Source organism: Hippoglossus stenolepis, chromosome 1, assembly GCF_022539355.2.
Source record: "Hippoglossus stenolepis isolate QCI-W04-F060 chromosome 1, HSTE1.2, whole genome shotgun sequence".
NCBI lineage: Eukaryota > Metazoa > Chordata > Actinopteri > Pleuronectiformes > Pleuronectidae > Hippoglossus > Hippoglossus stenolepis.
This window is the reverse complement of record NC_061483.1, coordinates 16,395,266-16,408,042: the sequence shown is the minus strand read 5'-3', so window position 1 is coordinate 16,408,042 and position 12,777 is coordinate 16,395,266. Positions and strand designations below refer to the sequence as shown.

General features: G+C 44.3%; 1 protein-coding gene across 2 annotated transcripts in view; it reads left to right on the top strand.

Moving 5' to 3' along the window:
- gse1b (Gse1 coiled-coil protein b) overlaps positions 1-12,777 on the top strand; it is a 170,740-nt gene that overhangs the window by 44,742 nt on the left and 113,221 nt on the right. For both annotated transcript variants that reach the window (XM_035164515.2, XM_035164496.2), the window contains exon 2: positions 9,457-9,604. In XM_035164515.2, the coding sequence (XP_035020406.1) occupies positions 9,457-9,604 (148 nt within the window). The remainder of the gene's footprint in view (positions 1-9,456; positions 9,605-12,777) is intronic.

Sequence of the window (12,777 nt, the reverse complement as noted above, 5' to 3'; positions counted from 1 at the left end):
GCCTCTCTGTCTCCTCCAGTCTTGTTTATCTCCACTCATCCCTCCTCCTTCCATCCTTCCATCTCTCCTCTGCCTTACATCTAAATGCCATCGAAAAGAGACGACTGCAGCAGAGATTTCTCTTCCTAATGTCACTGTGCTGCCCAGAGGAGGATTTTTACATCGACCCATGTGTCTACATAGTAAATTTCCTTGCTACACACATGCATGTCAGATATAAGCACCCGTAAACACAGCACTCAAATAGTCATACTGTTGATTTCCATGACTTACTAAATGATTTAATTTATTTTCTCTACCTGCCTAATATAGAAATATTGTATGGTTAGGGGCTGAATGCAATTCCACATCATTGCCAGCTTGATAACATGGATATTTCCTTTAAATTCACTACTTGCTGATAATATTAATTATAATAATTCATAAATGTTTACATTATATTTTCTTTATGGCTTCTATCCTCTTTTACTCACACACAAGAATGGACTTGATAGTGGACCTTCATTTGTATCCCCAAATCCAAAAGGACCTGGAAGACAATCACTGTGAGTGTGTGTATGTGTGTGCGTGTTTGATGAGTGTGTTGTTGTGGGCTTGTGTGAGACGCAGACGGTCAGACGGTCAGCTTGTTTTTCCCCCGACAACCCGACCAAGCAGGAAGAAGTCAATCGATAGCACTTACCCTCTTCCTGTTAGAGTTCCCAACAGACTTGGGAGAAAGACGCAGCCCTGCAGTCACCATCTCTCTCTCTCGCTCTCTCTCTCTCGCTCTGTGTGTGTGTGTGTGTGTGTGTGTGTGTGTGTGTGTGTGTGTGTGTGTGTGTGTGTGTGTGTGTGTGTGTGTGTGTGTGTGTGTGTGTGTGTGTGTGTGTGTGTGCGTGTGTGTGTGTTTATAAATGTGACTACCTGTCTGCACTCTCTTTTTGTGAAAAAGCATTGTGTCTGAGACTGAGTAAGATTGAGTGCGTTTGTGTATTTGGAGTCTCAGCCCAAGCACACACCGTAGTATCATGGAGGCACAGTTTTCTTGATTTACTGACATGCATTGAGCTACTTCTCCCTTTGGTTTGAGACCAGAGTCTGAATTCAAACAACTCTTCACTAAAATTCTCTAGTCCGCCTGAATGTTCTTTATTAAAAGTGCTGAAAAGGTTTTTGAACAAAGTTTTGCATTGAATTCTCGTCTTTTTGTAATTCAAACAACTCTGAAAGTCTGATAACATTGAATCTGTATTCTGAAGATAACCTAAAAAGGATAAGACAGACAGAAGTAAAATACACTACTCATATTCATGCATATACTATATAGGCAGAGAAAGGTCTTGTAGTAGACATGTAAGTCCCTGTTCCTGCACTTTGTTCTTTGACATGCCTTGAAGTGGGGGATGAAAAAGTGTCCTAAAGGGACCAATAACGTATTGCATAGTTATTGAGGCACTTGTACCCATGCATCCTGTTCCAAGGGACAAACAGACTTGAGTGCCAAAATGTTTACTGTGATACATCATGGGGCGCTTCCCTTCCTTTGAGCTCTGTTCTCCAGCAGGATGCACATGTTTTAGAGCTGTAACAGAGAGCTGTCACTGGCATTTGAAGGACAGGATGATTCCGAGCACTAAGGTTGGACCAGCATCCAATCTGGCTGATCCACTGACCACCGGTGTCCTGTGCAGCTGGGGGGGTTATGTGCGCATCATGCAGGTGTGTTTGAACTGATAATTCATGTTGCTGATTCAGGCTGAAGCTTATTAGCAATTGTAATGTTTGCTGAGGTTTATCTTTGTACGAGACACTGAGGCAGGGAAGATCAAGGAATTTTGTAAATCGGTGAGGGCTACAGTTTACACAGAGGGGCCAATTATATATCCAGCATTCATGCACAGTTCCTGTAAGGTGCACATTTAAGGTGCCCCCTTGGCCCCAACCCTGGATCCACCCAAGCACTGAGGTAAATTGTTCTTTGCTCCAAGGTCCAGGGTCAGTTCTAGTGTTGTTTTATTTGCCTATGCATGATGGTCAACTGTGACGTAATTGCAAGTGTTTTCATTTGGGTGGAAGGCAGGTTGAACGAAGTAAGAAATTTTGTGTGTTCAGTATTCAAGTTACACACAGAATTTTCTCTCTCAGTCCATTAAAAGTCCATTACAAATTAAAGATGTCCGATAGCATAACTGGTGCATGCCTGAGCATCTGAGTGTGTGTGTTTATATTCATCGTATGGCGTCAGTTGTGTTATGTCTATACGGCTGCCCTCAGATCAGCCTCAGTGCAAGGCTTGTTTCTGTCCTCCTGCCCTTGAATGACCCAAGCCTGACCTGTGTGTGGGCCCTGGGCCTGCTTATGGCTACTGTATGTGTGTGTGTGGGTGTTTAATTGTGAATGTGTGGCCGGTGCAGGGTGGTGGGGTGTAATACGAGCCCCGGGCTTGGACAGGACTGCTGCAGATTCCATCCAGGCAGAAAAAGCAAGACATGGGTGCCGCAGGGTGATCAGAGAGAGAGGGCGAGAGAGGGAGAGGGAGAGGGAGAGTAATGGACAAAGAGTATTGAGGCTCTTTTTAACTCTGTCTCCGTGGAAGAGAGATGTCAGTCTGTGTCAGTTCGCTCCACTTACCAGCCTGTAGCAGGAGAAACAGATCTCTCTCTCCTTCTCTCTCGCAGTTTCTTGCTTTCTCTCCCTCTCGCTCCCTCCCACACCATCTCCATCTACGTTCTTCTCTCATATTTTTTGGCGATAGCTTTTCTGCCTCAGTTGAGAAGCAGAAACACCCCGCAGCTCAGGGGAAAACAGCAAGACTAAGTAAGCAGTGAACATGTCATTGCAGGCAATGCATAGTGCAGGTCTTCTCCTGATCACAGTGCGGGTGAGTGAGAACGGGCTGCTCCGAACGCTGTGGAGTGAGGCCCTGAAGGCAGGCCACGCTGTCGGCTCTGCTGCAGCCTCTCCCTCAGTGTTGTGAGGAGGCCAGCACACAGCTCTTCAAACACAGGAGGGATCAAATCTTCAAATCCCCTGGAAATGTCATCCACGTTTAAGGAAATGTCACTAGACAAACACACACACACACACACACACACACACACACACACACACACACACACACACACACACACACACACACACACACACAGAGAGGAACTTGTGCTCAAAACCATAGGCAAGAGGAGGCACTATGATATAGGGCAATCACAACCTGTGGGTGTAATTGGCGTCATCTCCGTCATTTCCCCCGAATCTCAGGGGAGAATCAGTGTGTGCTTCTGTAGGTATTTATTCCCAACAATGTTGATCTTATAATCCATAGTATTTTTACATGAATAACGTTGCAACTCTCTAACGTGAAATGAGGTAACACAATAGTGATTTCACTCGTACCACCAATATAGTGAAGACCACTGGAGGCAACTGAGCAATACTATATACTGTATGATGTCTTTTAAAATTCCATACTCAGTTTTAGATAACAGTCAGTGGGGTGGCTGTGGTTGAGCAGTTGCATGCCGAAGTGTCCTTGGGCAAGGTACTGGACCCCAAGTTGCTCCTGACAGCTGTGGTGGCAGTGTGAGAATGGTGTGTGGTAGAAAAAGTGCAGCATATAGTTGTGTTGTTTGAATGTGTGTGTGAATGTCTCTTGTGTTGTTAAGCGCTTTGAGTGGTCTATAAGAAGAGCAGCTATATATCAGTCCATTTAAGATAGAAGTATTTTGAGGACTTAAACATAATAATTATATTTTATTCAACAAAGATTATTGCTTTTTTATAATACATAACGTGAAATGTCTAATTTCCTCATATGTTGATCCGTAGTTGCTTCAGGTGATCTCATCTGCAGCCGCTGACATCATCCTGTGTTCCCATTGATCCCTCTTCACCTCGGCCGACTAACTTATCGACATCCTCAAGTGTATTTCCTGTCGAGTCTGTCAGCGGTGTTTATGGATGGTCCTGCCCCCTGTTGACACGTGCGCACACACACATGTGGGGCCACCTCCTCTGTTTATTGATGTATCCTCTTGCTTCTGACTCCGTCCTCCTCCTTAATGAATCTGGTAGGCGTGCGCAGATGTTGTGCAGGGCTGAAGTATCGACTGGCATGGCGGTGAGCGAGGAGAGAGCTCGGGCTAGGTCACCAGTATATATGTGTGTGTGAGGCTGAAAAAGTGAGTAATAGTTGGAGAATGTGTGCGTTTCTGGGTGATGTGTGTGTGTGTGTGTGTATCGCTCACTGTGTGTCACTAGGATACGAAACCCGAGCAGGGTGTGTGTATGTGTGTGTCAGCACTACTTTAAGATGCTGACAGGTGACGTGTGGGTGGAGACGGGCAGATGACTAGAGAGGTTGTGACTGTCTTGATTGACAAGTCCCTCTCTCTAACACACTCGTGCAGACACAGAAGCACTCACACCCCTCCCTGTGCAGGCCTGCAGGCCCTTCCCACCCTCTACTTATCTACGGCTTCCCATCATGATCTGTGCTGGGCGGCTGATGTCTTGTGATCCTTTGAGGGCACACAGTTCTCTGCACTGTCTTGTGATTTAGGCTGGCAGGCTCTCTCCATGTCCTGCTACATCATCCATTACCAACTTTCCCCCTCACTGATAAGAGATGATAATGCTGAACCTTTGAATTAACCTCAATTAGTACTACCTCTGTAGATCTTTCTCATTTCACCTCCTGACTCTGTATTTTACATTTCCCTGGTCTGTTTCTGTTCCATTCACAGAGCATTTATCAACATGTGCAAAGTCAGACACAGTTAATGAATTAAATGAAGCAATAATAAAGCTGTATCCTCTCATATTTGGCATTCTATGAAATTAGAAAATAGCCCACCCGTCCCCTAAAATGCAATCAAACTCGGAAAATTCCACACACTCACAGATATCGGTTCCCTAAATATGTCTGCTTTTTTCCATCTAGGTCCACAAATTATTCCATGGGAAATTGGTGAAAAAATAATAATAATGTTCCATCTCGCAATGTTAAAAAAAATCCTGGGTCTGCATATTGTCCAGATCCACACCTAAAATTTAAAGAGGTCTTTCTTGGCCTGTGTCCCATTCCTCCATTAATTTTCGTGGAAATCTGTGCAGTAGTTTGTACGTAATCCTGCTGACAAACAAACAAACAAACAAATCGATGGGTGAAAATATGCGCTCCTTTACAGAGGTAATAAGTGCTATTGTTGCTATGCTAGCTGGGTGATCAGGGAGACTAGATTTTTGTGCTTATACCTAACCACATCGTGAGTGTTCCGTAAGGGTAACTGTGTGTATGTTATTGTAACCATGACAACGAAGGTCGGTTACACCTGTCGCTAGCTCGTTCTTCAGGTTTGAGGATTTCTTCATGTGAACACAAGTATGTATCATCTCAGGCACAGTATGAACTGAAAGACCCTCACCGCCTCCCCAAATCAGCCTAGAAGGCAGAAATTAAAATATGAATGAATATGCAACACATGACATGCAGCTGAACTAGAAAGAGAGCAGCACAAACCTTCACATCAAACCAGATGACACAAGCAAAAAGAAAAGAAAGAAGCAAAATGGAGCTATTCGATCTGTTTCACTGGGAACTGTAAAACCTCCTCAGTTGCTGATGGCTGTGACTGTAAAATCAGTCTGTGCTTGACTGTGCATTCACGTGCTCCTCAGTAGGTCTCATTTACTGAATTGTGAAGTCGTTGTTCAGATTTTAGTGTGTTCATTTGCTTTGAAGAGAGAATATGGAAAAAACATGGATGTTGTAAACAAAATGATTTGTATTTACGTGTTTAGAGCTTTAAACAACACCTTAACACCTCTTTCCAATATTTACAAAATAATGAAGAGCAGAGAAAAAGGATCAGGCGTCACAGGCATATGAATAATTTTAAATATATTCACGTTAATCATAAAAACGTCTTCATTAAAAAGTGGTTTTGGGTACTTGTGAGACATAAACATACAGTTTGCAAGAGACAAAATTGTAACATTCGAAAGTTGACACTAGAGGCTACTGTGTAGAGCTGATTGTAAAATAACAGTAATTGTTTGAAAACTGATGAAGTCGAGATTTTCTGAGTTGTTCCGACTTGAGGTGGAGTTCACTTGAATTTTCCCCATTGGGAACTCATTTGTCAGATTATCTTGTCATCACATGAACGCACAGTGAGATAGAGACACAGTCAGTGAAGTGTCTGTCTGGAGGATCCTGTACTTTGTTTTGATTATTTTTGTCTGTAAAAAGGCCATGACATAGACGGAACCCCAAAATGTCTGTCCCTTATATGGTTTGTATGAATTAACTTATTTGTTTCTACGCAAGACACCCACTTGTTGTGACCACATCGTATTTTTAAAGTTTTTTTTATGGTTACCTTTATGCACTTATAGCTCATGGTAAAGGTGGGTGAAAGAGGGTCGTCTAGTTTAATACAAAGGAAAGTTCACAGGGGCTTCAGAAACAAGGTGTTAATGTAGATTTAACCGAAACCATGATCTTTCCCTAACCTTTAGCAAAGAGCTGCAGTTTTAATGTGACCACAGCGAGGACTGTGGATGTGGAACCACGGTCTCTGCTGTTACAGCTGTGCTCTTTGTACACCCACCAACCACTCAGACCGCCAACTGGCAACCCTGCTGCCATTAATAAATCTAAGGCTTTATGTTTCGTAAAAAACTAATTTGCTGCCATTATATAGAAATGCAAATTCTAGGAGGTGTTTTATATTTTTTTTATTGTGGTTTATTTTAGGTTCGTATTTCCCCCTTAATTCTTTGCAATCCACTTTGAGTTTCACAGAGACTGACAAGTCAATTGACACGTTGACCCCTGCTGTAGACTCTCATTCTCGTTAGCTGCAGAACAATCCCGTGTTTGCACCCACAACACTCTGTTGAGCAATAACATAGTTTAAGTAATTATGCCTCTTCCCGTTATATGAGTTAAATGAGTCATTTGAGAGCCATGATGGCAACAACTGCTTCATGTGTACCATCAAATCTTGGCTTCCAGTTTGTTCCTTAAGACCAATACACCAACTGTTACTCTCTGCCATCTGTTTTGTTGGATGAGACAATCAACAATATCTCAGTAATTAAATGAAATCTTATGGTCGTGACCTGACAGAGGACCCTTGACTCTCTTTTCCTCTCTGTATCTGTCCTCACAATGTGCACTTTACTCCAAAAGTTAGACAGCGAGGAGGCTGAAGAGAGTAAGAGACAGGGACAGTTGTGGTTGTGTATGTTCTCTGCAGTGGACGTAATCTCCAGGCTCAGACATGACTATTTACCTGCACACGTTTTGTTGACTTACACATGATATGTCCAGGATTCAGTCTGCGGAGGCACACCCAATGTGTCTGATGAGGAGAAGAAGATGTACGCTACACAAATACACACACACACAGTCTTGTACTCTTGTCTTACTGAGGACCCTTTTTACACCCGCTAAGGAGGTTAGGTTTTCATCACCGTCTGTTACACAAACACTACTGGACTGACAACCACGGAACTTGTTGGGAGGATGCGGTATTTGTCAGGGAAGAACCCATTAAATTCTGGAGCCAATCTGGATCAGGGGGCGGGTATAGGAATTTTTTTTACGTTTTCACCAATTTCCTAAGGAATAATTAATGGATCTAGATAAACAAGTCAACTGGTCAAGTTCTCTCCCCTCTTTTCCCCTCTTTTCCCCTCTTTTCTCCTCTCCCCCCAACCGGTCGAGGCAGATGGTCGCCCCACACTGAGTGGAATTAAAATTGAAAATGAGTTGAATTCCCTTGCCCCCTACCCTAACACTAACCCTTAACCCTCACCTTAAAACATGCATTCACAAGGATTTTCATTGGGTTAGGGTTAGACACGTCCCATAATGTGACTAAATGGTTTTAGGTCCCCACAACATGAATAAAACCTGTACAACACCCACACCCCACACAACACACACACACACACACACACACACACACACACACACACACACACACACACACACACACACACACACACACACAACCCTAACCTAAACCTAATTCTGACCATACCTCTAAATACTTTATCAGCCCTTTGAAATAGTGAGGACTGACCAATATGCTCTCACTTCCTCAAAATGTACTCTCTGCGATCTATGCTGAAATGCTCCTGACAAAGAAAGATAATTGCAAGTAAACACACATATACACACACACACACACACACACACACACACGTCCTGGGAGTGTGTGGGAGAGGGGTGAATCGTTAGCTCTAACAAAGGCTGATTTTCTTGTAAAGTGAGGAGGTGGGTTTAAATGCTTTTTCATTGACTGTTGTTGTGGAAGCAGCTGTCTGGGCCTGAAGAGGGGGCAGGTGGGCACGTCTGAGAACAGGCAGTTGAAACTAACTTCTAACTAAAGAAGGAAAAAAAAAACTTGACAAGCAGGTTGATTTACATACAGGCTAACAGCCAAAACGCTTGTTGGTTTTTGTGTCAGAGTTGCCTTTGTCCCGCTCAAGTCTATAACTGCAGGAGGAAGCATGGATGCACGTTGATGCTCACAAACACTTACGCGCAGACAACACTAAAACTAACTACCTCCCCCTGGCTCTTCATGAGAAGTCATTAGAAATGTGCCTGTGTGTTTTATTTTTAGCAGTGTGTGTTTAGGCGGGGTAGCGGCGTCTCATCAGTCTTCAGGGCCCTCCTGCTCTGTCGCTCTGTGTCTCTGTCTCCGGCTGAGAGCTATGTATATTTCATAAGCCCAGGGTGCCTTTTTGTCTTAAGATGCGCTGCACCTCCCCTGCCTGTCTCTCTGCTACTCGTCAATGGAGGGAGCCATCACAGCCTCTTTTAAACTCTCCCCCGCTCCTCTCCCTCTCTCCTCACTGACAGCCACCCTCTGCTTCTCCCTCTTCTTTTCATGGTCAACTTGTTTCTCTCCAGCTGCCTTATCCCTCTTTCCTCTTTTTTTCGTTATTATTCTACTGTGGAGGGGAGCAGAGTATAGAGCACATCCAAGCAGACTTTGGCTGTCAGGAAAAGTCTCCCTCTCCCTCTGTTCCTCTCCTTCTTTGATTCTGTCTGTGTGTCTGTCTTCTTTGCGGCTCTGACACTTCAGGGAAGGGACACTTCTTCACCCAGCGCTGCATCCCCTTTAGCTGTTGTCTTTTTATAGCAGAAATCTGAGCACTGTGACGGCAGCTAAAAATAGCCTCACCAATGACTGAGTTAGATCAGCAGTTAATTGCTATATTTACAAAATAAATACATTTTTATTGTTTAGGTCTGATTAATGGTGAAATGGTGGAACACTTTAGCGGAATCAGAATATGTAACTCAGGGTGTTGCTAATTGATCGAGGGACTTTTATTGACGTCACTCATTAATTCAGTGGGGGATAATTAACTCTGTCTCTATTTTACAAATGGATACCCCAATTTAGCAAAGATCAATCATGGATGTTAATCATGTGTTTTCGTATCTTTCAGGCTAGTGCTCTGACTGAGGGTACGGCTGGAACCAGTAAGGAGGTGGACTCAGGTCCGGGCCCCTCGCAGCCTGCAGGCGACCACACTCCCTCTCGCCCGGTGACCTCGGAGCAGGAGAAACCTGACCACGCCGACCGCCCACATCCCAGTGAGTGTTGCTCTCTACAATGTTGACTTGTTTTGCTCTTCACATATTTTTGTTGCTTTCTCTTTTTCTATATTCGTGGAATAATGCTGCTTGGTTCATTTAAAATAATTTCTCTTTCGCTGTTCTCCAACAACCAGCAGTATTATCCGACATATTGATCATGGCTTATATTGCATTTCTTCGTCTTGTCACTCTGTGCGGCCAAATATTTGTTGGGAAGAGAGATTGGGGAAAGAAGTGACTGAGGGAATCAATGCGCCACACACAGCTTTATGGTATAGTAAGATTTTACCAATTTAAAAACAAAAATTTAAATCTAAATAGTCGTGGCCAGTGGTAATATGGTGGTGTCCACAAATACATTAATGTATGTTAAACACTTAAAAGAATAAAAATAGTAGAGAGTCAGAGGACGTCAGCTGAGTAGGCGGTCCTTAATATGTGGCCCAGGATGCATTTGGGTTCCCACAGCGAAAAGAATGTGGCCACCACCTCCGAATGTGGTCTGATTGATCAGATCTCAAATGTGTCCTCACTAATTTCCCACCTGTACTCAGAGCTGTCCGTCTGTGATCAGATCACCTGAGACAGATACCAGGTCTGAGCAGGGCCTCCCTGACCCCGCTGTGTGACAATACAGGAAGTAGTGACACCCCTGGATTGAATGAGTTGAGATGAGGTGGCTCAAGAGAAGTGTGGCAAAAATTCCTTTTTAGTTCTTCTTTCCTGTCCTGTTGTGTCATGTCTTCCAACACCTCCTCCTCTTGTAACTCACCACACTCCTGCGTCACCATTTTTTTTCATCCTACCTACACCACCCATCACCATCTGAGTCTCTTGGTGTTACAAACTGTGTGAAATAGATGATAGGAGGTGATAATGATTTTGTTTTGCAAATGTGCAGAGGATTTGATCTTTTGCCCTCACTTTGATTTTGTTGTATTATAAAAAATGTATTAGAGATTAACTATCAGCAAAGCAAGAAAACCTGCACAAATCACACACAAATACTTTCAAACTTACCCAATATTTTTAGTCTTCTCTTGTTAATATGAAGTTTCAGTACATTCTTTCTACCACTGCCGACGTCATCTCAGATCAGTGAACTGTGGCTTCTGCAGTCATCTCACATCTCCTTCACATGGTGTTGGAGCTAGAGAGGTGAATAACCAGGTTGTTGGGATGCTGGGGAGAGATGGGATGGTAGTGACAAAGTGAGACTGAGAGATGAGGTAGAAGATGTCACGATGAGGCAGTCACGTGTGTGTGTGTGTGTGTGTGTGTGTGTGTGTGTGTGTGTGCGTGTGCGTGTGTGTGTGATAGTTTGTGAGACAGAGTGAACCCCGGGGGAGGCCATCACTACACTGGGTTTTGGAGCTCAGTGCGTTTATGTGGAAAGTGCTGCTGTCTGCTCTTATCAGTGTAGCTACCCTGCCTTTTCACTGGGCATCTCTACTCCCTCCCCCTTTGTCTTTTTCATACAAAAATGTACACGTATAAACAAAGGAGTTTTGTAAAAACTTGTTTTCTCTTCACCCTTCTTTTTTTTTTTGCACTTCGTCTCTCTCTCTCCATCACTCCTGCTCACAGTTCTCTCCCGCACAGGCTTTTTTGTGTTTTTTCTCTGAGGCTATTTCTGTTTAGCCGTGAGGGCCCCCCTGTCGTTTACAGAAACTCATCTCCTGCTCCCATTCCAACTGAACCCCCCCCACACACACACACACACACACACGCACGACACGTGCCTGCGATGTACACACACACACACACACACACAGTAGCCCGACCACAACACACTCAAAGGCATTTGGTTAAACGGTCATGACAAAGGGGGCCACCACACACACCCACAGACATACTCGTGTACATGCAGAGGACTGGGCGTTCCTCCCGGTGGTCCAGTGTGGGTTGAGAACAGGGTTTTCATGAGTTATTTAAGTGCTCTCCATCATGCGTTGCGCCGCGTCTCACACTGACATGACACGGCCCATTTCCTCCGCTCAGGCTGGGAACGTGACACGAGACACGCTTGCGGTGTTCACACAGAGAGCGGAGGAGAGAGGTGCACAATCAGTCATGATCTCAAGACTGTTGGGTTTAAAGCATTGAACGGGTCCCAACGCAACAGCTCGAGTGGAGGCTGATCAGTTGGGACAGTTGCAGCCCTGCTGTCCACTGCAGCCTCCTCTCTGCATGGGCTTTAAATGTGTGAATATTTAATGGTTAAATGGCTGTCGCTCTATTTTAAATGTTTGCTTTTGATGCAGGGAGAGAGAGCGGGCTGCACTTTCACACTGCACCATAGCTTAGATGTGGGTATTTGTGAATGTGAGTATGTCACAGAGAGAGAATTTTTAGGACGTAATCAGATGATGCAGCTTCACAAATGGAGAAAAGCAACAACCAGTTCTTATCTAAAGTGTCTAAACCCACTGCGGTCCATCGTGAGGCCTTATCAGACAGCAATCCGGGGTATGAAGAGAAAATGTGACGTTTGAGCTGACCCATGAACACCTTCGCTGAAAGCTTCACACACAGAAACCACACAGTCAATACATCATTATCAGTGGTGAAGGGCCAAGGAGGGAGGGACACACTGGACTAATATAAAGGGCAGAATGTATGATGAGGAAATTCATGTGAGGCTGTTTATCATCAATGCTAAAACCCATTCAGCTCCTTTTACTTCCCATCCACTAACTAATCACAGTATTTGTCTTTGCTGTTGTCATTTAGACCGAATCTATTTCGAGATACGTACGTTCAAATGCATACATATGTGTCTTGGCATGTTTTTTTTGTCTCAGAACTACACAAGCTGCTGATGTGATTGTCATGAGAAAAGATTCTGAGTGTGTTTTGATTGCCGCTGCACAGCTGGACCTGGCAGGCGTGTGCCTCTGGCTGCCGGCCAGTTCAATACAATTACAATCACCCACCGTGGGAGCACGGAGCACCACTGAGGACCAAGTGTGGGTGCTGGTCGGGGCTCAGAGGGGGGGTGATTCCCAATATCGGCCATCCGGCATTTTTCTTGGGAGGAGGATCGATGTCGGAGCCGTAGCTTTTCTTCTGCGGCTAACGTTTCACATTAGGAGTCTCGCATGGAGAACACAGCAGCCAGGTTCAATCCCCATCAGCCATGTTAGCAGAGCACATTATTAAAGAGGAGC